Source organism: Tenrec ecaudatus, chromosome 10 (genome assembly GCF_050624435.1).
Source record: "Tenrec ecaudatus isolate mTenEca1 chromosome 10, mTenEca1.hap1, whole genome shotgun sequence".
NCBI lineage: Eukaryota > Metazoa > Chordata > Mammalia > Afrosoricida > Tenrecidae > Tenrec > Tenrec ecaudatus.
The window spans coordinates 4869206-4893540 of record NC_134539.1 but is presented as its reverse complement, the minus strand read 5'-3'; the positions used below and the strand labels follow the sequence as shown (position 1 = coordinate 4893540).

The following is a 24335-nucleotide window of genomic DNA, read 5'->3' as shown; positions in this document are numbered from 1 at the left end:
AATACTCCAGGGAGAGGCAGGCAACAAACTGGCCAAAGCAAGCCCCCACGGGCTAGGAGGGAGCAGGAGTGTAACTTACAGGGCATTTCACACTGTGCTGGTGGTGTAGTGGCTACACGTCCAGCTACTAACTGCAAGGTCAACAGTTCGAAACCTTGGGAAGCTCTGTGGGAGAAAAACAAGGCTTTCTACTCCCACAACCAGTAACAGTCTGGGAAACCCCAGGCCTACAGTGTCTCTGTGTGTCAGAATTGACTCAATGGGATCGGGGATTTGAGACGTGTTTGTCAGTAATTAAGAGATGATTTAAGGTGGTCTTTCCCAAAGTGGCACCATGGTTGGGGTGGGCGTGGGTGTGTCTGTAAAATCAGAAGCCTGGATAGATACACTTGACCCTGGATGGAGGGCAATAGCACAGAATGGTTAATTACAAGGGGGTTCTGAGATCTTTTTTTTTTTTTTTTCCGGAAAAGAGGACAGTGGGTCAAGTAGGTTTGGGAATCTATGGTCTAGGGCAGTGGTTCTGAACCTTCCTAATGCCGAGACCCCCTCCCAACCATCAAATTATTTTCATTTCTACTTCATAACTGTAATTTTGCTACTGTTATGAATCACCATGCAAATATCTGATATGCAGGATGTATTTTCATTGTTATAAATTGAACATAATTAAAGCATAGTGATTAATCACATGTAAATAATATTGTGAAATATTTATTTCTAATGACAAATAAATGAAATTTTGTCTTGAAGCATGGTGTAGCCTGGGTAACAGTCATCACACTGGGTACGCATATGTGGGCGTATCTGCATGTGGGCGGACCCGCCTGGAGACGGATAGAGGAGCCGTGTCTCGGTTCCCAAGACCATCGGAATATGTTTTCCAATGTTCTTAGATATCCCCTGTGAAAGGGTCGTTCAACCCCAAAGGGGCTACAACCCACAGGTTGAGAACCGTTGACTTCATGCCACCATTTCCACTGGTTAGATGTGTGTGTGTGTGTGTGTGTGTTGCTGTTGACAAGAAAAGCTGCCACTAGTGGAAGGGGCCCTGGTGGTACCTGGGTTAAACCGAAAGGTCATCAGTTTGAATCCACCAGCCGCTCCATGTGAGGGAGATGAAGCAGTCTGCTCCCTTACAGAAAGCCTAGGAAGCCGTACGGGGCAGTTTTACTCTGCCCTCTGAGTTAGAGGAGACTGGACACCAACAGGTGTGGACTTTCGATTTTAACACTAGTGAGTGGGCACTGGAGAGTGGCAAGTCCCACAAAGAGAACGAATAGTGGGGAGGGGGGCAAAGGTGGCCTGGGGATGGACTTCTCCCCTTCCATGTGGGGGGGCCTGGGTTTGACTCCTGGCCCAGGTGGTGTGTGTAGGGCTGCCTGTCCATGGAGGCCTACGTGTGGCTGTGGCACTGAACAGGTGGCAGCCAAGCTTCCAGACTAAGAGGAGGAAGAAAGGCCTGGAGGTCGACATCTTTAGTAGTTACATCATCTGGTGTCAATTTCCTCAAATTCAATCAATTTCCTCAAATTCAGAGTGAAGGGGTGGAGTCTAGCCTGTCAATCAGGATGCAGCTTGATGACCTCATTTGGAGGCACAAAGGAGATAATACAGTTAACTGGAGGCAGGACGCTGCCTTACTCCCTAGGGGACATTGCAGCTGACAAGAAACATGGAGCTACACTAGTGCTCTGAGCTGGAGAAGCCATGTGGAGACCCCTGCCAGTGTTGACATGCTTATAACACCACTGGATCCACAAGACTTCCCACTCACTGGCCTGTGATCTTCCTGCATTCAGCATCATTGCATGTGTTTTGTGAGTCTGAAGAGGACTTTATAAATTGTTATTGGATATATGGGCTAATATCAGACTTATGGACTTGATCTGGGCTGAGATGTTTTCTCAATATTCAATTGCTCTTGTATATAAAGCTCTCTCTTACACACGAGTGTCTCCCTGGATTTATTCCTCTCGTCAACCCAGCCTAACATGACTTCTGATAATCTTCCCTCTAGTGGTGGGGTGGACAGGGCAGCCTCTCGCTCCATGGTAAGTGGGGTCTCGAGTTGGGCTGGAAGGGTTATGATGTGACTTCAGTGAGGGTGGTCCCAGAGAGACCACGTGATGATGTGGGCCTGGGCCTGCCTGCCTGGAAGGATGAAGGCTCCTGGGAAATATATTCGAGGAGCAGAAGTGGCTGTCACAGCAGCTGCTCAGATCAAGGCCCCAGGTCGGCAGGTCGCTGGACTCCAGGGCCTGATTCCCGGTAACCTCCGTGGGCAGATGAGAGCTGCCCCAAGGGCTCACTGGGCTGAGCCCTTCGGAAGCAGAACCCCAGGTGGGGCTTCCAAGTCACTCCTGGGCGAGTTCAAACCAGCAGCCTCTGGCTTGTGGCCATGCAAGGCCTCCGGGACCTCCGCCTTCCAAAAAGCCACACTGCTGCCATTGAGTCATGCTGACTCACTGACTCTTGATGGGAGTAGAAAGCCCAGTCTTTCTCCCTCGGAGCCGAGGGTGGTTTCAAACTGCTGACCCCGCGGATTGCAGCGCAATGTGTAACTGCTACTTACAGACCATGTATTTGGGTTTCATCACATGGCCTGGGAGACTCTGGACGGCTCTAGGTGGGGCTCCCAGCTGACCTCAGCTTAGGAACGGTCCACTGACTTTCCAAGGAGCCAATGGAGCCCACAGAAAAACTCTCTGAAAGGCCAGGCCCCCAACGGCTGGAGCCCCTGCTCCTTAAATATTGTCACCCCAGCCTCTCCTCTAGTCCTTCGAGATGGGGGCAGGGTGTGTGTGTGTGTGTGTGTGTGTATGTATGTAATGTTCTGTGTATATGTATGCGTGCATATAGTGTGGTGTGTGTGGCACAGGAGCACAGGTTTGTGTGCATGAGTTGTGATGTATGGCATGTGTCCATGTGTATGATGTGTGTGCAGGTATGTGAGGCATGTGTGTGGTGTGTGTGTGTGTGTGCATGTGTGAGGCATGTGTGTGTGGTGTGTGTGTCTGAGTATGTGTGGTATGTGAGGCACTTTGTGTGTTCATGTGTAGTGTGGGGACACAGGTATGTTTGAAGCATGCATGCATGTGGTGTGTGTGTCTGTAGGAATGTGTGGTTTGTGAGGCACGTGTGTGCTGTATCCGTGTATAGCGTGGGGACACAGGTGTGCTGCTGGGCAGGGGGCAATGTCAAGTGCCCCAGGAGGAAGCAGAGGGGCAGGCTCCTCTCCTCCTGGGCCCGGGGGATCAAGAGGCAGCGGCCATCCCTCCACAGGAGTGTGGGGAGTGGGGACAGGGACAGGCCCTGCAAACAGCCCTCCGACAGGGAGGCCACTCTGTTCCTGCTGAGCTGGAGATGCTCTGCTGGCTTCCTGCTCGGTGGGGACACCTCCAGGGCATGCCTGCCATCTGTCTCTACCTGTCCACTCACACTGCTCTTGGCAAGTCCCTGTGGGTGGCCGGAGGCACCTGACACCTGCCTCCTCCTTTCAGGGAGAAGACAGGGAAAATGACCAATTAGCACCGTTTTCCCGAGGGGCCGGGAACCGTGTGTGGCTCATCATTGCGGGGGCTCACAGAATGTGTGTGCTATGGGGCTGGTCCTCACACAGCCTGCACACACAAACAGGGGATGGTGGTATGGAACCCACCTGCAGGGGGAGCGGCTGGCGGGGGCAGGGCGGGGGCTAGAGGAGGCGGTTGCCTTTCTCTGGGGTGGTGAGTACCCTGACCGACCAGAGACTGTGTACCTGAGCCCAGGAGGGGGAGAGGTCTGCCGGAGTCTGTTCCTGGCTGGACGCTGTGCTTGAGGCCCCTGCCTGCTGGCCCCAGACACGACCCCCTCTGCCAGGCTCTTCCTGTAGGAGTGGACGGCTCCTAGAGGACTGGAGTGAAGCACAGGTGATGTCAGTGTCCACAGACCCATGGCCCATAGCTTCCTCAGGCAGCAAACACTATCCCCCTGACCCCACGAGCCACCAGCGCCTGTCTGTCCTACAGTGGTGGCTTGTGTCTTGCTGGGATGCTGGAAGCTAAGCCACTGGCTTTCCAGAATCCAGCTTGGGTTTCAGTAAGAGTTTCCAGACTGCGAGGGACTTGGAGGAAAGGCCTGGTGATTGGCTTCTCAAAATTGGGCCATGAGAACCCTATGGATCACAGTGGGTGACTGTCTGTCTGTCTGGAAGAGAGGGAGTCCTGAAGGACAGCAGGCACTCAGAGCACACTGAGCTGCCGCCGTGGACTGGAGTGGTGGAGGGATGAGGAGGATGCAGGACCGGACTCTGCTGCTTTCTGTTGAGCATGGGGCCACCACGTGGTAGAGTCATCTGGATGGCAGATAACTAGAGGGGCCTTTCTCCTGCTCCCCTAAACATCGGCGTGGTTCTCACTTTACCAGGGGTGCTGCTGTCAATTATCATCCTACCTGGCTCAGACAGCCACCACAGTGCCCGATCGGCAGGGTACCAGCTCCTGGGGCCCTCCAGCTAGCAAGGTTCATACCATATGCTCCTTGTGGAGAAAGGAAGGGGCGCGTTCCAGTAGCCTGACCCATACACGTACCCCCATGACCCAACCCGACATGAACCATGCAAGGCAAACCAAGCTTGAGACAGGAAAGCGACAGGCATGGGCCTTGGCCGGAGCAGACTGCACCAAAGAGTTGGTGTAGTGGTTACGTGTTGGGTTGCTAACCTTAGGGTCCACAGTTTGAAACTGCCAGTCACTCCTTGGGAGCAAGATGGGCCTTTCTATCCCCATCAAGAGTTGCCCTGAGAAACCCACAGGTGGTCCCTCCTGTCCTGTAGGGTCGCTGTGAGTCTGGATCTCCTACACGACAGCGTGTTTGGTTTTGAGAATGCAGAGGAGGAATGGAAGGCACACGGCCCAGGAAATCCTCAGGACTGGCGAGCATCCCACACCTCCCCAAAGAGAAGCCAGTGCTGACATCACATTAAACTCTGCCATGGAGCCGATGCTGACTCAGGGAGACCTACCGTAGGAGCTTCTGAGATCATCACTCTTAACCGGCAGTGGGGAAACCCTGTCTTTCTCTCTCAGAGCGCCTGATGGTTTCAAACTGCTGCCCTTGGGCAGTTAGCAGCCAAACAAATAACCACTATGCCACCAGGGCCCCTGCCATCATATCAGAGGTGAGTTATTTCAGTGTTTGACCAATTACAGCAGGCTAATTTTTAAGGCGGTCATTTCTCATGGCCCGGGAGTGTTGGGCCACATGGCCTTCGGCAGACAAAAAGGTTCCTCTCCCCCCCAACACAGAGAAACTGCGGGCTTGTGATTCGGGCCTCATCAGAGCCAGCGCTTTCTCCAGGGGCTTTCAGCATGTTGAGTTCTGTTTGAGAGCGGGGTGTGGAAATCCAAAGGGTTAATGGTTGAGCCCCAAAGCCAAAGTGTCTCGAAGCATCTCTGCCCTGAATCTCGACCCAAACACGCGCCCTTCTTGTTTCTCCTCCTTTGCTGTCGCTTTCCTTGGCCCACTGAGGTCTCCCAGTTTTATGATGGCAATCTAACTGGAGAGGGACAGAAAGGCTCACGCCCAGATGCCACCAGAGCCACCCAGTTGGGATTCAAGAACAGAAGCAGATCAGGTCGGTAGATCCAAGAAAAAAACCAAAGTTGCCCACACCTGTAAACTCTTGTGAAAGCTTCCTCCGGCCAACTCCTGGCTCCTCCCTTCGCCAATTAGTCAATTAATCGGAGGAGCTTCCTTCTGGGGACTGCCTGCAATTTGGCAAAACCCGAAGCTCTATGCTGGGGCCTTAGCTCTCCCTTGTGTATAAAAACGGAAGTGCAGCTGCAGAGGAAATTCTGCCCCTTTGCCTCTGAGGCCCAGGTTTAAAAGTGAAGGTGCACCATCTGGGGAGAAGGGGGAAATGGTAAAAATAAATAAATAAACAAACTACCAGGAGCTGGGATGCGGTGGGCGAGGGTCATCAGAAGGCTGGAGGTGAGGGCAAAGACCCCAGAGAGTGAGCGGTGTGCACCCCAAAGCAAATGGCTTGAAAAGGCCAAACCCAACTCACTGCCTTTGAGTCAGTTCTGACTCTCAGGAATGGGCAGGCAGGGTCCCCGCCAAAGGAGGGGGTCTTGCCAGAACAAGAAAAGTTTTTTAAACTCAAAGAATATGTTAGAAGAAGCCCATCCCTACAAAAGATCCTTGCTGACCCCGTATGGGCAGAAAAACAACACTCACCAAGCATAAATAAGAGACCGCCACATAGAACAACCTCAAAGAGAGAACAGACCTCAAGATAGCATTGACTTAAAGATGGAAAGAATTCAAAGGCTGCTGAGGTAAGCTTTTAAAAAAATGCCAAAGGGACATAGGGAAAAAGCTACAGTATACAAACATTCCTGGGGTAAGGACCAGGTAATATGGCAGGGACCTGACCAAGTACAGGGATACACATGGTAGACAACTAAAAAGGAGGCGGGGAAAGGAAAAAAATAATCATAAAAGAAGAAAAGGGTAGCGGGGGCACAGGGCACTGACCCACCCAAGGGGAGGGTATCGTTTGTGTCTCCACAGGGAAAGAGGGACCAGACTTCATCCCAAGATGTGAATGCAACATGCCGGCGTGGAGTAGGGAACCAGTGGAGAGGTCTGAGGGACCAACCCCAACTGCTAAGTGGACACCTGCCCCTCCCCTCAGAAGAATTTATTTCAAAAGACGGCACTGAATCTACAGCTCCGGGAGAGGGACATATCTGATTGGAGCACGTGGGAGCAGATGAAGAGGGAGGAGGAGACAGTGGAGCACATCCTGGCCCACCAGGCCGTGAGGACGATGTTCCCAATTAGAGCAGCCAGTCGACAGAGAGGACCACATGGCCGGCCCCACTATGAGACATGCCCCTCACTGCCCTACAGGGGATAACACCAGAGACACAGTGTGGGAACTGCACCCGATCTGATCCCGCCAAACCGAGGCAAAACATTAAGGGGTGCAACAGAACAGCAATGGAATGGAGCGGTGAGGTCCCCAGGGAATGCTGAAGGTAGACTTTGGGGCCAGGGCATAGTGTCCCAACAGACTGGACTGGAAAACACTCCTAAAGGCCAGCAAACAATCCTTGGACTAACTACAAGCTTTTCTTTCTTGTTCTGTTTTGTTTTGGGTTTTTTTGTCATTGGTTTGTTGTTGCTGTTTAGTTGTATATTGTTGCTTGGTTTTGCTCTGTCTAATTTTTGTGCATGTTACTATCTCCGCAGGTCTGTCTAAATAACACAGGCTGGATGAACAATTGGAGGAGAAAACAACGGGACCGACAGTTCCTTAGGGACATGGGAGAAGGGGAGGTGGGGAGAAAGGTAGTGGTGTTCACAAACCCAGGGACAAGAGAACAACAAGTGATCCAAATCGGTGCTGAGGAGGGTGTGGGAGGCCTGGTTTGGCATGATCAAGGTTAATGTAACCAAGAGGAATTGCTGAAACCCTGGTGGGGACTCAGCATGATAGTGGGACAGGAGGGAAGTCAAAGGAAATAGAGGAAAGAGCTGGGAGGCAAAGGGCATTTATAGAGGTCTAGATAGACATGTACATATGCAAATATAGTCATATATGAGGATGGGAATATAGATCTATGTGCATATATTTATAGGTTTAGTATTAAGGTAGAAGAAGGACATTGGGCCTCCACTCATGTACTCCCTCAGTGCATGAATACTTCTATTAAATTGGCATTCTATGATGCTCACCTTCCCAACACAACTGCTGAAGACAAAGAGAGTGAATAACCAAATGTGGTGAAGAAAGCTGATGGTGCCCGTCTATCAAAAGATACAGCATCTGGAGTCTTAAAGGCTTGAAGATAAACAAGTGGCTATCTAGCTCAGAAGCAAGAAAGCCCACCAGCCTGTGTGATCACAAGGTGTCGAAGGGATCAGTTATCAGGAATCAAAGAACAAAAAAATCACATCATTGTGTGCTCACCTCCCTGATATGACCGCTGAAGATAAATGGGTGCATAAGAAAATGTGGTGAAGAAAGCTGATAGTGCCCGCTATCAAAAGATATAGCGTCTGGGGTCTTAAAGGCTTGAAGGTAAACAAGCGGCCATCTAGCTCAGAAGCAACAAAGTCCACATGGAAGAAGCACACCAGTCTGTGCGATCACGAGGTGTCGAAGGGATCAGGTATCAGGCATCATCAGAACAAAAAATATTACCATAGTGAATGAGGGGGGTGTGCGGAGTGGAGACCCAAGGCCCATTTGTAGGTCACTGGACATCCCCTTACAGAAGGGTCCTGGGGAGATGAACAAGTCAGGGTACGATGTAGCAACGATGAAAAAGACAAATTTCCTCTAGTTCCTAAGTGATTCCTCCCTCCCCCTCCCCCTACTGTCATGATCCGAATCCTACCTTGCAAGTCTGGCTAGACCAGAGAATGTACACTGGTACAGATGGGAACTGGAAACCCAGGGAACCCAGGGCGGATGATCCCTTCAGGACCAATGGTGTGAGTGGTGATACTGGGAGGGTAGAGGGAGAGTGGGTTGGAAAGGGGGAACTGATTTCAAGGATCTACATGTGACCTCCTCCCTGGGGGACAGATAACAGAAAAGTGGGTGAAGAGAGACGTGGGATAGAGCAAGATATGACAAAATAATAATTTATAAATTATCAAGGGTTCATGAGGAAGGGGGGAGTGGGGAGGGAGGGGAAAATGAGGACATGATGCCACGGGCTTAAGTGGAGAGCAACTGTTTTGAGAATGATGAGGGTAACGAATGTGCAAATGTGCTTTACACAATTGATGTATGTGTGGATTGTGATGAGTTGTATGAGCCCCTAATAAAATTATTTTTTAAAAGTTTTTTAAGGAGAAAAGCACATTTTACAGTATCACTGGGAGGTCCGATTTCAGGCTAGAATGGGGGTGGGGTGGGCGGAGACACATTCTCCTGGACCACAGGTGCCCCTGCGTGGGCCGCAGGGCTGTTCGTGGTTCGTTGGCCTGTGCATTTCAGCACTCGCATGCTACCCAGTGGGTTCTGACTCAGTCTAGTGAGGGACTCCAGGGGACAGGGCAGAGCCTTCCCTGAGGGTGCCCGAGACTGGAACTGTTTAGGGGAGAAAAATGCTCCTCTTTTCTCCGGCAGCGGGGTGCCTGATGGCTTCACCTGCTGACCTTGTGTTGATCAGCCCACCAGTGCGTCTCGTGCATTTGGACAGGACTTCAACTCTCCCGCAGACAGTCCACGGAGCTTCTCCTGCTTAGCCAGGTCCCCTGCTGGTGTCCTGAGGCTAGTTTCTCAGTGAGGCCGGGAGGGGAAGGAGAGGGGGCACTCGGCCATCTGTTCCCCTACATGCACCCAGGCCTGATGTGGCTCTTTAAGTCCCGAAGCACCATCCCAGTGAGGGGGTGTTGCCCTGGGGACATGACTGTGAGGGCTGTAGCTTCTGATTCAGAACAACGCTGGACCCACTCGGGGCTGAGTGAAAGCGGAACTCCTGACTCGGGCTCACCTGACATCTCTGCCAGGCTGGGGAGACGTAGTGCCTGCTCACATACCTAAAGCAATGGGTTCTTGCATGGCCGTTTCCACGGGGAGCTAGATTTTGTGGGTCACGCACCCACACACACAGGCATGTGAGCATAAAACCCTGCTTCCACGGAGTCGGCGGTGATGCGTGGTGGCCCCGTGTGGAACAGAGGGTAGCTTCTCTGTGGGGTTTCCTTAGCTCTCCCTTTCTTCTGCAGGACTGCTGGGTGGGACCAAAGGGCCAGCCTTTCGGGTTCCTCTCTGGAGGCACGGTGCTATAGCACCAGCATTAGCATCGCCGCTGGAGCATGTAGGCAAGCAATGCGCAGTGGCAGGACGATATCCTTCAACATCTGCTCTCTCTCTCTCTCTCTCTCTCTCTCTCTCTCTCTCTCTCTCTCTCTCTCTCTCTCTCTCTCTCTCTCTCTCTCTCTCTCTCTCTCTCTCTCTCTCTCGCCCCTGTGCGGGAAGCAATACTGCCTTCCCCACTGCAGCTGCTCTGATGCTTCCGGTGGCTGAATTTTCAGAAGCTAAAGGCTAGATCTTTTTCTGAGGGACCTCAGGGAAGACTCAAATCCCCGAGAGCTCCCGGTCACAGCAGCTGAACACGCTGGCCTTTTGCCCCACCCAGAGAGCAGGACCAGGATACTTCAAGTTGGCAGGCAAAGGCAAAAAAGACCAACGGAGCTGCCTGTACTGGCTGCTCAGCACGAGGTCAGCGTCTTGAACCCAGCCGCGGCTCCTTTGCAGAAAGATGAGGCAGCCCGCTCCTGTAAGATTTACAGCCGTGGGAAACCCCGGGGTGGGCGGGAGGGAGTGGGGAGTGTTCTACTCCGTCTGCAGGGCTACTCTGACTTGACGGCCACGAGAGAGAGAAGTTTTGCGCCCGTGTCAGACAAAGGCCTCAACTAGGCTTTGCAGATCAGCCAGGGGTTAGGGGGGAGGGGGAGGTTGGGCGGGGGGGGAGGCGCTCTCAGAAAAATCTCTGAACACCATGGGTTGAGCGGCACATCTGGGCCAGTGGTGTAGGGAAGTTGCTGTGTGACAAGGGAGAGAGAGGAAAGGAAAGAGGAGGACAGAGCTAAGGGCTCCCAGGAGGGTCCAAGCCAGTGGGTGGGGGTGAGGCAGAGGGAGTGGGCAAGCGAGGCCCTAAACACCCTCCGAGGTGGGTTTACTGATGCTACCCAAAAGGAGGGTGGATCCAGTCTACCGAGATGGTACGTGGGAAAAGGCCTGGTGATCCACTTGTGAAAAATGAGTTATTGGACATGCCAGGGAGAGCAGGTCCTCTCTGACACGTGTGCGGGGCCGCTAGGAGCCAGAGCTGGGGCCTGGCACCTGGTTTGCTGAGGCCCGAGTTACACGGACTATCACTTGCTAGGTGCTGGTCAGGCACGTGGACAAAAAGTACAGCAGGAGGCCTTTGGCAGTTCTGTATGCCAAACCCCAGCTTAGTACAGCAAGCAGCTCCAGGCTGCACAAGACCCTGAGGGGGATGCAGCAAACCTGGAGGAAGAGGGTGGTCTCAGTGCGCCCTGCAGGTTCTAGACCCTGGTGGGGACAGCAGAATCCCCTAGATGGGACCAAGAGGGCCCAGGCAAGCCATGAGCCAAAGAAGCTAGGAGTTTGATGGGACTTCAGCGTGCAGGGACAGTTCACCACTTGCCAGCAACGTCCCCCAAAAGGTTGAGCTAGACCCGCTCAGACACCTCATGGAAAGCCGAGAGGACACGGTGGAACTGCCCCTGTGGGTTTCTGAGGCTGTCAGTCTCTACCGGAGCAGACAGCTGCCTCGTTCGCCTGCAGAATGACTGGTTGGTTTCAACTCCTGAACTTACGGTTAGCAGCCCAAACCATACTCCACTATGCCACCAGGCTGAGTCAGTATTGACTTGGTGGTGGTGAAAAAGAGAGCTAAAACTCCATTGGGTGGCCTCTCTCTTGTGGCCACCCCCAAGGCCATGAGGACACATAATGCAAAGCACTATGCATAGCGTAATGTAACGTAGTATAATGTAGTGTGACGTAATGTAATGCAAAGGAACATAGAGTCATCTAATGTAATCATCTTCCATAAAGGAATGTAACAATGTAATCATCCGTCACAATGCGATACAATGTAATGCATACTGCAATGTAGCCTAGTGTAATGCAATAGAATGTAGTGTAATATAATATAATGTAACCTACTGCATTGCCTATAACATAATATAGTCACCTCTCATCATGTAGTGTAGCTCAATATACTACAGCCATCTTCCACAATGCAATGTAATGCAATGCAGGATAATATAACCCTGCACAACACAATGCAGCACGATGCCATCACCTTCCACAAGGCAGGCAACACACGGCATTGGAACCAACCAGTAGGTCTAGGTCACACCCGTGCAGGGGGTCCTAATCCTCATCACATACAAGCATGGGAAGAGACATGCTGTGCGAGGTCCCTCTGAAAGCCAAGCACACCGTGGACCTGGGAAATGCCCGGGGCTGGTGACAAGGACCTGAGTGCCACTACCAGTCAGGGCAGAGGCCGGAGACAGCAACGTTCATCAGCCAGGAAGGAGTGGGTCTGCCCAGGTCCCGCTGACAGGCTCCTGGCCTCCAGCACCGAGATGAGCCAAGGGTCCCTTCCTTAGAGGCGCTCAGCTGTGCGTCCCTGAACCACTGCTAGGTGGGACGTCCACCCAGGTTTTCTTTGGCACCAACAGAGGGGTGACATGTGAGTAGAGCCTTGCAGGGTGAGTTACAAACGAGCTGAGGGCAGGGGCAGGGGACTCCAGGGTGAACACCAGCCCTCTGTGACCTCAGCTGGGGGCTGTGGAGCTGAAAACAGAACAAGCAGAGGGCTACCACCCCACGACAAGGAGCAACAGCGAGGGGAAGGACCCCACTCTGCAGAGACCAGGTGGGAGATAAGGGGCATGGTCCCTCTCTGGAACCAGGCAGCCACTGGGCCAGAGTCCTGTCGGGCTGTAACTGCTGCTGCTGCTTCAAAGGGCCGCCCTCCAGGGGCACTCCAGAATCTGAGGCCCCAGCCAGGCACGTGGGTATATGGGCCAACGAGCCTCCCTGCTGGTCCCCCTGGGGCTTCTTTAGGCGCCGCCCCTGCTAGAGGCACACTGATGGCACTGTCCTTAAGCACTCGGCTGCTAACCACAAGATCAGGGGTTTGGAGCCACCACTGTCTCCCCAGGGGAACGATGAGGCCTTCGGCTCCTGTCAAGGTCTACAGCCTCGGAACCCCACGGGGCAGTTCTGTCTGGCTGTCCGACAGGGTCTCCCTGGGTCAGAATTGACTTCTGGGACGTGGGTTTGGTCTGAGCTTGCCTTCTGCCTAATGCCTTTCAGGGTTAATACCTCAAACTCAGCCATCAGCAGCCAGGGGCAGCCTGCGCCCCGCGGGCTGTGAGGAATCCCAGGCTACCATTTGACTGTGCAAAGAGCTCGCCCAAGGATCAGACAGATGGCAGCCGGTGAACAAGAAAAATAAATGGCCGCAGTTATGTATTTCTACTGCTCACGACCCAGGGCCTTCCCTGTTCATTAAACCGCAAGCTCGCTCCCGCTCATCCCGATACGGGCAGCCCGTCTTCCCATGACCAGATGGCCAACGCTGGGCTGCAGAGTCCCTGCCCTTCTTGGATGAGTTACTACGCTCCCGCAGGCCACCTCAGGGTGAAACCCACGAGTACTGAGACTCACAGTGCTGCTCGGCAGAGCACCCTTTGAGTTGAACATATGATTACATTGCTATTGCTGTTGCCGTGAGCCCTGGCGCGATCCCCGACTGTCAGTCACCCGTGGGACAGAGGAGAACTGACCAGGAGGATCTCCGAGACTGACACCTATACAGAAGCCCACTGCCCCCTCTTCCTCCTGCGGAGAACCCCTTCAGGGGGATTTGAACTACTGACCTCTCCTAACAGTTTAAACAAACCAACAAGCAAATCAAACTCACTGCAGTGAGTATCTTTTTTTTTCTTCAGCTGTGTGTTGTTAGGCAAACAGCTGGCCATCTCTGTTTGCCTCCCTGTCCAGCTGGGACCCCAGGGTTGCCTGAGCCACAGGGTCTGTGAGCTCCAGGGTGAGTGGAGGAATTTAGAACGAGGTCTGGTCCACAGTCAACGTGATCCCAGGTCAGCTGTCGTCATAAAAACAAACCCATGGAAAACCCCAGGGGCTGTGAAGACAGGGCCCTGGTGGTGTCCTGCTTACACGCTGGGCTGCTAACCCCAAGGTCAGCAGTTCGAAACCACCATCAGCTCTGTGGGAGACGGAGGAGGCTGTCTACTCGGAGACCCACAGGGGCAGGTCTGCCTCTCCTGTAGGGTTGCTACGAGCTGGCATCGACGCCTTGGTAGTGCGTGTGCTTTGGGTGATGGGGGATGGGAACGTGACACATGAGGGGTGCACTTGGGAGTCTGAGTCCAGGGGCCACATTGGATTTCCATTTTCTACCATGTGGGTTCATTGCATTATTCAGAAGTCAATGTTGCTGCTGCAGGGCAGCCCCGTCAGCCCCACTCATGGCGACAGAACACTGCCCAGTCCTGCGCCGTCCTCACCACTGTTCCTGCGTGGGAGCTAACTGCTCCTCTGAATGTTCACCCCCCCCCCCCACAGGGGTCCTCATGTGGAGGAGACCTTCCCGAGGCGGGACTGCAAATCCGTAACTCTCCCTGTGAGGCAGTTCCACTTTCCACTCGCACTCCTGTCATCTCCAGTAAGCACCAGGCACGGCCCTCCCTTTTAGACACGACACAACACGACACGACACGACACGACACGACATCACACACACACACACACACACACACACACACACACACACACACACACACGGTGCCTGAGCCTTCAACGCTTCTGCAGCTCTGTAGTCTGGCTTCTCTGAAGCCGCTTTCCCGAGGACCATAAACAAAGACTACGCTCAGCTTCGCTCCCGCCCCAGACACGGGGTTCCTGGCTTGTCTTCTCTGGAGAGGCCAGCGCGGGGTCACGATTGCCTGGGGATGCTGGTCTCCGTCACCGCATCGTGGCCTGTGAGAAGCCTCTGGTACTTAATCGACTGCTTAAATCATCGTAATAAAAACGCGAGGCCGCCGGGGAGAGGGTTTTCCTGAGCTCAGACACCAGCATGAAACAAACAAATAACGTGACACTTTATGGGGGTGGGGAGATCTGAACGACACCTCACAGCAGGGAGACCTGGGAGCTCCTGAACCCTAATATTCCGATGGGAGCCTGGGGGCCCCAGCGAACGGAGGACAGTGATATTCTGGACACGCTGCCCCCTCATACACGGGACCAAGGTGCTGTCACGTCAGCCTCTGTCTGTCTTCTGACTTGGAATGCCACTCATGACCCTCTCATCCTCCCCCTCTCCCCAGGAAAATCTCGTCTTGAGAGGGGCCCGGACAGGCCTTCCTTGGCAATTCCATCTCAGAAGGCACCCCTGCCCGACCTACCAGCTGATAGATAACCTGGGCCCCGACTGCCCGGATGAGGCAGCTAGGGGACTGTCGCCCCTCGTCACTCACAGGCAGCCACGGCCAGGGCGCCTCCCTGCTGCCATGTTCTGTGGTTCTATAACACCATGCATGACCGTGCCGTCCTGGGATTTCCCCTCTCTGAGCTGTGGCCTTGGAAGGGTCAAGGCCAAGACCGCCACATGACCCCCAGGCGATGACCCATCAGTGGGTACCAAGCCCTTGGCCAAGCTTTGCTTCCAGTGGCGAGAGGGGCACTGCTGGGGCAGGCCGTTCAAAAAAACCCAACACCAAACAGAGAGCCCCTCCACGCTGTCTTTGCCGAGGACGTGCTGGGCGACACACGGGACTGCTACTACCAGGTCAGCAGTCAGGACACACCAAAGGCCCCCAGGGTCAAAGAGGAGGCTGCCTGCTCCCGTCAAGAGGTGCAGCCTGGGATGCGAACAGGGGCTGCTCCCCTCTGCCTTGGGGGCCGGCACTGGCTCGGGCAGTGGGCTTTGCCCTGAGCAGCAGCCGCAGCTGCAGCAGGACTCTATTTCCATACCGCCTGCTCCTGGGCCGCTGACCGCCCAGGCCGTGCGCCCCGGCATGCTCTCTCTTACCCGCAGCCACTGCTTCTCCGTGAGGGTGTCACTGTAGTCCACGTCCCGGCGCTGGCGGGAGCCCCTGCCGAAGATTTTCTCCTCCTCTTCCTCACAGGTCAGCCGCTCCACCTCGGCATCGTCCTTGATGATCCACGAGGGCAGCTCGTCCTCCTCCAGGAGCCGGGGCTTGCGTTTCGGGTTCCGCGCATCCTCTCGGCGCCGGTCCATGTCCATGCGCTGCGGACAGTTACACACGTGTCACCGAAGAGAGGTGCAAACGCCAGGGAGGGAGCTGGGGGTGGGATTCCACTCACCAGCTCACAGTCATGGGGGGGGGAGGGGGAGGAGTATTCCCTGTGGGTTTCTGAGCCTGAGTCTTTCTGGAAGCAGGCAGCCTCATTTTCCTCCCAGGGAGCCAGGGAGGGGCTGGTGGGTTTGAAGCCCTGACCTGTGGGTCAGCAGTCTGGTGCCTAACCCATAGCATCACTGAAACTCACGAGTCACCCTGAATGGCTGCAGGGACCCTTTCATATTCTCCACCAACCAAGCGGGCAGTCACCCCCCAGTAGTTTCTGGGTCTCAGCCGACCCCACCAGAACCAGGGCGGAACTGTGCTCTGCTCCATGGGTCTTTCCTGGCCGGGTCTTCAGAAGCAGAACTTTCTTCTGAGGTGCCTTAATGTGTATTCAGAGAGCCAACTTTTCAGGTGGTAGTCAGGCACCACCCAGGGCAAGATCTTCTCTTTGAGAGCCCTCTCCCCCTGTGTGGAGTGTTCCAGCTCACCCCCAAAGCACTGTGTATGGGTGGAACAGCTGCCAGCCAAAATCCCTTCCTCGGAGCTTGCCTTTGGACAGTTAGGGATTCACTGAAAAATACTCTTTTTCAGAATGCCTCCTCTTTATGTTCCTGGGCGCAAAGCTCCTCTTTACAAGTGACCTATAAGAAGCCCTTGATATGGAGTCGATACTGATTCATATACTCATACAGGTCAGAGTAGAACTGCCCCCATAGTTTTCCAAGGCCCTGGTGGCACTGCTGTCAGGTAAGCGTTGGACTGGTAACCACGAGGTCGGTGGTTCAAACCCACCAGCTGCTCCGAGGGAGAAACATGAGGCTGTCAGCTTCTGTAAAGACTGGCAACCTCAGAAGCCATATACAAGGCTGCCACCAGTCAGAATCGACTGGACAGCAGGGGGGTTGGTTTGACTCTTCATGGGATGGAACCCTGGTGGTGTAGGGGGTTAAGTGCTGGGCTGTGAACAGCGACACAAGGTCAGCAGTTCAAATACACCAGCCAACAGTGATGCTGTTTGCTCCTATACAGAGCTACAGCCTTCAAAGTCTAGGCAACAGCTCCACCCTCTCCTGCAGGATCATGGGAGTCAGAGTGGACTCAGTGGTAAGGACCCAGGGGTGCTGGAATCCTTACCAGAGAACCCTGCCAGGGCTTTTCTCCAGTGGTTCTGAACCCCAACCTTTCCATTAAGAGGGGGTCACTTATCCACTGCGCCACCAGGGCACCTCCTGAGAATTCATGCACTGCTTCAAGCCCATCATGACTTGTGTCCACCCTAGATGATGGAGTAGACCTGCCCCTGACCTCTGTGTGCGGTTTATCTAAGGAGACTCACATGCCAAGTTTGTCTTCATTTTATATCAGACCGTGTTATTGCTATTGTTTCTAAGTCTGCACGGGTGAAGCTGGGCAGCTTTCCCGAATGATGCCAGCCTGGGCTTGGGAGATAGGAGTGGTAGCCAGCCTACCCTCTCCTCTAGAGAATCTAGCTCAGCTCATTTACTGTGTAAACACACACACACATACACACAGATACACACACATACAGATACACACATACAGTCACACAGATAGATACACATTCTCAACCACTGTCTAAGCATACATACATGCACTGACATACACACTCAGCCACTGTCTATAGCCCCCCCCACATACACAAAGAGATATACACACACATACAGATACAAACACAGATGCACACACCCAGCACTCTCTACATACAAAAATACATGCACAGATACACACATTCAGCCACCGTGTACACACACACACACACACACACACACACACACACACACACACACGGTTCTGCCCAAGTCACTTTCAAAGAGAGGCAAGCACTGCTAAGCAGAACGTGCCTGCAGGCTACCGCCAGCTCATCTGCAGCATCTAAGCTGGTGGGGAGAACGGGCATGGGCTTGAGGGCTGACCCTTGGCTGGGACTCACTGGCTCTGAACAGCTCACCTTCATCAGAGTAGGTGGGGGGGATGGGTAGGGGTGGGCAGAGGGCAGGGGAGGGGCGTTGTTCTGTGAGCCCCCTGGGCGTTACCATGAACAGGTCGAATTCTTCTTCACGGCGGGCAATCATCTGGTTCAATGTCTCATCGTCTGGGACCTCGTCTTCTTCCTGTGGCCAAGAACAGAAAGGTGCCCCAGGCTCAGAACAAAGGCTGGGCAACCAGAAGTAAGGGACCTCAGATTCCAGGGGCACAGGCTGCTCAGCCAGGAAGAGGCGAGGGACACCAGGGATCACACTTGCTGTTCAAACGGTCTCAGGTGAGCGGTGGGCGTGGACACCCTGGTTCTCCCAAGTGCCTCTTGGAATCCTCACTTCTTAAACAAGCTCCCCAGCAGCACCCCCACACACATCAACACCCCGCTCTGCTCCATTGTGGGGGTGCAGCATTTACAGGAAGAGGGGCCCCTGCCGGAGCAGTGGGTCAAACCCACCAGCCGCTGTGTGGGAGAAAGACAAGGCTGTCAGGTCCCATCAGGACTGACCATCTCCCAGACCCTCCGCAGCAGTTCCGCTCTGTCCTAGAGGGTGGCTGTGTGTCCATGGTCGACGGCAGTGAGTTTGGAGTCACAGGGGAAAGGAGCTTAATGTGGATTCTGCTGTTTCGTTAACGTTATCCCCCCAACAGATGCTTAGTTCCAAAAACTCGCCAGAAACCCACGTGCATACGCGGCAAACGCATAGCCACTGCCTGCTGGACCCCAATTCACGGCGCCCCGCTGTACGCCAGAGCAGAACCACACCCATGGCGTTCAGAGGCTGATTTTTCTGAAGCTCGTCACCAGGCCTTTCTTCCGTGGTACCTACTTGCGGCTAGCAGTGAATGCCTTAACCGTGTGTACTAGTGGGGTTGCCATACAACCCTTAGCATGCCTTGCTGAATGTCTTTCTGGCAGGGAGCAAGGGGCTTGATTGCTAGTGATTGGAGTTGTGGGTGGGACAGGATCCGTAACCAAGAACCCATCACACTACACTTGGTTAAAAAATCACTTACACGACGTAGAGGAGACCATTCCACCTGGACTGAAAGTCTGAATTCTGGATGGGGTTGGACAAAGCCATACTCACTCTAGGCAAAACGAAAGAGCCCAACACACACAACCATGTACACGCACACACACACACACACAATCATTTTCAAGTTCTCTATTCTGTTTGGTTTTTTTTAAAGAAATGTTATGCACTGCAGTCCACGCTTCGGCTGCAGAAGTGATTTCCCAGATTTATTCTCAGCACAGCCAGTGAGCGTGCCCAAACTCAGGTACGGGATGACCGTGCGTGAGCAGAGGGAGGGAAGAGGAAAGATAACGGTCCACGCACCCAACTCCTCTGTTCAAAAGCAGGCCCGTTCCAGAGTGACCCAAGCCATGGCTCTGCGCACCCAGAGCATCTCACAGAGGGACTGTGGGGCGTGGTCTGAGACCTCACATTCAGAGACCTGGCCAACGTCCTGGTGAAGACCAGTCTTCTTTTGCCTCATCTGCTCCCCACTCATCCTCTGTGTGTCTGCGTGGTGGGGGGCTTGGGCTTCCTTCCCAGTGGGGCCCAGGAGGGAAGATTCTCTTGCAGCAGGCTGGAGAGGAGCCTGACCTCAGACGCCCAGGGAAGCTCCTGGGCTCTGTGTCCCCTGGCACTTCCTGACGCCCTGTGGAGATAGCCACCTATCAAATCACAGCCGCGGAACTCGCAGCAGCCCCCTGTGAATCCACGTCGAGCTATGTCCCGCAGGCTCCTCAGTGGGTGGCTCTCTCGACAGCAGAGTGCCCGACCTTTCTCAGAGCTGCGGCTGGTGGACTTGAACCTCCAGCCTTGGATATCAGCTGAACTTGTGAACCTGCTGCCTGACCCAGTGGCAGTATGTTTAAGAGCTGTGGCCCCCAATCAGAAGCCAAAAGAGGAGAAGTGGTGGGGAGTGTGGGGAGGGGGGGGACTGGTGACTGCTTCCAGGCTTGTCTGTAATTTTGATCTTGCAAGAGACATATCTGCTGCTCTCCTTTGGTGAGCAGGCACCAGGGAAGTCCCTGAGCCCCAAGACCTGACCTTCCCCAGCCTGTCTTGGAAGCTCACCGGAATCAGTTCTCCCCTGTCCTCTCGGGTTGCCGTGAGTCAGACTGGATCTGAATGGAAGTGAGTTTGGTTTTCAGTTTCTTTGCTGTTTGTGGTTGCCTTGACTCACAGCGACCCCTGGGGTGTCAGCGTGGGACTGCACCGTGGGTTTTCTAGGTGGGGGTATGTGGTTCATCTTTCAGGAACAGATCGCCAGACCTTTCTGCATCAAACAGGCGGCGGGTTTGAACCACTGACCTTCTCGTTAGTGGCGGGGCACTTGAACCTCATGCTACCATGTTCAGTGGCTTTAAAGACGCCGTTTGCCTTTCCTCCCAGGGTTCATGTGTTTGGAGGAGGAGCCTGCCCACCCACCCAGGAAGTTCTTGGAAGAGCCAAGGGGTCCCTGCTGGCCCCTCAGGGGGCAGCGGTTAGGGGCGTACCCAGCCCTGCCCTCACCTCGTTTTCCTCCTCATGCTCCAGGATGGCCTGCAGGAAGGCCCGCCGCTCGTGGCTCGAGGACTTCTGGTCGAACATGCCGGCCTGAATCACCTTCTGGTCGACGTTGAGCTTGTACTTGGCGGCAGCCAGGATCTTCTCCTCCACGCTGTTGACCGTGCAGAGGCGGAGCACGCGCACCTCGTTCTGCTGCCCGATGCGGTGTGCACGGTCCTGCGCCTGCAGGTCCTGCAGGGAGGGCAGCAGGCGTGAGGGCCAGCCAGACTAGCCAGGCTCAGAAGATGCACGGGGGCCCTTAACTGTCTGTCATGCAGAAGAACCGGGACCAGAGGAAGGGCATCGTGTGAGATTAAATAGTTAAAAGAAAGACAGGTGCTGGCAAGAGTGACCTTCTCGGAACCTCACGGGGGCAGTTCTACCCTGTCCTCCGGGGTCGCTGTGAGTGGGCACGGACTCTAGGGCAGCGGTGATTTTGGCTTTGGAATGTGATGGCTGGTATCGACGGCTTCGTGGACCTCATTCGGTCACGGGATGGGCGTTCCCCACCCCTGCTGGGAACCTTTGTGGGAGCAGATGGCCCCCTCTTCCTCCCAGACAGTGCAGAGGCCACGGGCCACAGGAACACGAGTCACAGGGTGGATGGGACCATGGAGTGAGACACTCCGTACATGGAGAGGGGTCCCTGCGAGCTCTGACCGAAGTTCACTGTTGCTGCGGGGAGGTGTCCTGCTCACCCCGCTCCCATGTGGACTCTGTGGAACGGTCACCCCAGGAGATGGGGTGAAAACAAGGCATACGGGAGGCTTTTCTACCCAAAGCTTATGCACGTGGGCACGTCATCATCAACATGTCCAGGAGGGTGGGGGGGGGGGCGGAGAGCAGCCATGTCCACCAGCTGGTCTCCACGGGGCCACCTGCTGGCCTGCTCACTGACCGGTTGGTGGTTGGTTCTAACCACCAGATAAAGGTCCCGACTCCTGCTTGCTCATCAATGACAGCCAAGAAGAGCCCCTTTGGGGCGGTTCCACTGTCACTCAGGATTGTCCTGAGTTAGAATCCACCTGTTGTACACGCCCCCCCTCCCAACAACGATGACATCCCACCCCTGGGAGGAGACGCCCCCCAACCTCCCAGTTTGGAAATACCCTCTGCCTTGCAGAAAGGGGAGGCGCTGTGGGAGGGAGGTGCACGAACCTGGTGGGGGTTCCAGTCGCTGTCAAAGATGACCACCGTGTCGGCCGCCTGGAGGTTGAGGCCCAGGCCCCCGGCCCTGGTGCTCAGCAGGAAGATGAAGTACTGTGAGCCCGGCTCATTGAATTTCTTCAGCAGCGCCGCGCGGTCCTCGGACTTGGTGGTGCCTGTGGGGTAAAGGGGGGGATGGTTGGCAGGTCACTCCTGCCCGCCTGGGAAAGGCGCAGAGCTGTGCCTAAGCGCCGCACTCCTGGACAAAGCGTTCCAGAGACTTCTTCCCGGTACCCTGGGGCCGGCGCTTTGGAGAGAAGCATGGAGCATTGTGCAACGAGACAGACAGACAGACTGAAGCCAGGATGGAAGGAGAGACCTTCTTGTCTATGACCCGCTGTTCGTAAAGGAGTGACCACTTTACTGACCGGGCACCCATGCCACGTTTACACATGCTAGAGAATTCCTTCAAACACTCACTTCCCTGGACACACAGGGCATGGCCCCCAAGGCCATTAGCACACGAGCCTCAGTGACGAGAGGCGGGGGTGGGTGGGGGAGGACTGTCCACCAAGCTTCTCTGGCCAGGGACAGAGCCAAGGCGGCGAGATTTCTTGCACGGGAGAACCGCTTGCTCGCTGCCCTCCACAAGGCCCGCGATCACCTATCCATGCCCACACCCTTCCCCTTTCCTCCGCCCGCCCCCACGGTGTTCACACAGCGCCAGCTATTTTTTGCCGAAGCCAATGCGTCAAGTGTTGATTTGGGGTGGGGTGGGGGTGGGGGGTGGAAATTGCTCGATGAACGCTCAGCCAGTTTTCTCCCTGCAAAGATTCCAGCTGCGGGAGCAGATGCCGCCGCCGCCCAGAGACAGCTAATGTGCGCGTTGCCTGGGAATGGCTTGGGAGTGAGAAATGAGGGCCGCTCAGGATATGCCCACGCCCACCTCTGTGCTGACACATCTGTCTCCCTGTCCCCTTCACACCCCCTCCCCCGAAGCTGGGAGTTTGACCTGTTCTGCCCCCCAGCACCAGGACCCTGCAGGTACTCAATCCAACAGCCAACCTCCCGCTGTCAAGGTGATTCCACCCCACTGTGACCCCGTGGGACCGTGCATAATGGTTCCCCAGGGTACTGAGCCCCTCAGACTTTCATGTTCCTCCTGAAGAACCGCATGGTGGGTTGGAAACCCAGACCTCGGGCCTAGCTGCCCAACACCACACCCAGTCTATACTCTGTTAGCTGTGGTGCCTGGTCATTTTCAGTGATGATAAACGTCGTGCATGACGAGGCTCAACATCACTCTTCAGACGCTGCCACTGTAGAGCAGTCTGTCCTTGGGGTGACGGGACAGATTTCAGAGCATCTCCTAAACCAGCTGTCTTGCTGTCAGGGACCCAGGTCAGAGCCCGGCTCACTGCTCACCGAACGAGGGGGCTTGGGCAAGGTAAGCACTGCTGTCGTCAGGCACTGTCCAGTTGGCTCCGACTCATAGCAACCACACACACAAGGGAAGGAGACACTGCCCGCTCCTGCGCCAGCCTCTCAGTTGTTCCTGTGCTTAAGCCCATCCCGGCAGCCTCGGTGTCTGTCCATCTCATCGAGGACCCTCCTCTTTCTCACCGACCCCTCACTGGGCCACCCACGATGTCCTTTTCCAGGGACTGGGCTCCTGACAACATGTCCCAAGTACGTCACCCACGACGTCTTGCCATCCTCACTTCTGGGGAGTGTTCTGGCAAGTCTACTCCTCCCACTAGAACTCCGCTCTCATCTGTTGAATGGGCACCTGCTACGTTCCTCTAGGTCTGCTGAACGTCCTGACCCAGGATCTACAGGCACGACTCCATCAGGAGAGGGGGGTTTCCTTCAGCAAACGGGGTCGGGCTCTCACAGGGTCATTCTGACATCTGGTTACGTGTGAGTGGAGGCTTGTCATGGGAGAAGACATACACATGCACACTTACACACACACCCCAGGAGCAAGACGGACAACGGGAAGTATCCACCATGACCCACAGGAAGGTCTGTCCCTTGGAGCTACCGCCTGGATTTGAACTAAACTGTCTAACTTCTAAAACTGCAGGACAAGAAACTCCTGTGCTGTAAGCCTCCCACCTGTGGTGCTCTTTTTCCGGCAGCCCAGGACCAAGGTGAGGCCGGGCATAATGGGGAAATGAGACTAAATGCACGGGAAGTGCTTATCATGAACTCCACTGGGTTCTAGCATCCCATCAACGTTAGTATTGCTCCCAACCAAGCCAAACTGACCTCTATGAGTCTATGCGGACCCATAGCTACACCACTGGACAGGTTAGAATGACCCCTGTGGGGTTCTGAGACCGTAGCTCTTATGGGAGCAGAAAGCCTCGTTTTTCTCTTGGGGAGCAGCTGGTGGTTTCAAACTGCTGACTTTGTGGATCGCAGCCCAATGCATAACCTCTACGCCGCTCGGGCCCCTTTGTTGAGGGGGCAGCCCATGGCAGAGAGCCCCTCAGGCTGGAAGAGGCTGAAGAGGCTGGCTCCCAGGAGTCTTGCTAGCTGCAGAGACGGGGAGGTTCTGAGCCGAGTCCTCTGGTCGCTGAGGGAGGTTCGCCCTGAAGCCCCTCTGAGGAGTGGGCCACGCTTGTAGGAGGCGCCCAGGGGAGGCTGTGCAGCCAGGGAAGGTGCCGTCCCACCACCCCTCCGCCTGGCGATGCCAACCCTGAACACCTGCTGTGGCTGCCGACTGAGAGG

General features: G+C 54.8%; 1 protein-coding gene across 5 annotated transcripts in view; it reads right to left on the bottom strand.

The window, feature by feature from the left end:
• The window catches only part of SMARCA2 (SWI/SNF related BAF chromatin remodeling complex subunit ATPase 2), a 178232-nt gene that overhangs the window by 40653 nt on the left and 113244 nt on the right, over positions 1-24335 (bottom strand). For all 5 annotated transcript variants that reach the window (XM_075559865.1, XM_075559866.1, XM_075559864.1 and 2 more), the window contains 4 exons: positions 21612-21775; positions 20418-20645; positions 17946-18023; positions 15615-15833 (listed from right to left, as the gene is read on the bottom strand). In XM_075559865.1, the coding sequence (XP_075415980.1) occupies positions 15615-15833; positions 17946-18023; positions 20418-20645; positions 21612-21775 (689 nt within the window). The remainder of the gene's footprint in view (positions 1-15614; positions 15834-17945; positions 18024-20417; positions 20646-21611; positions 21776-24335) is intronic.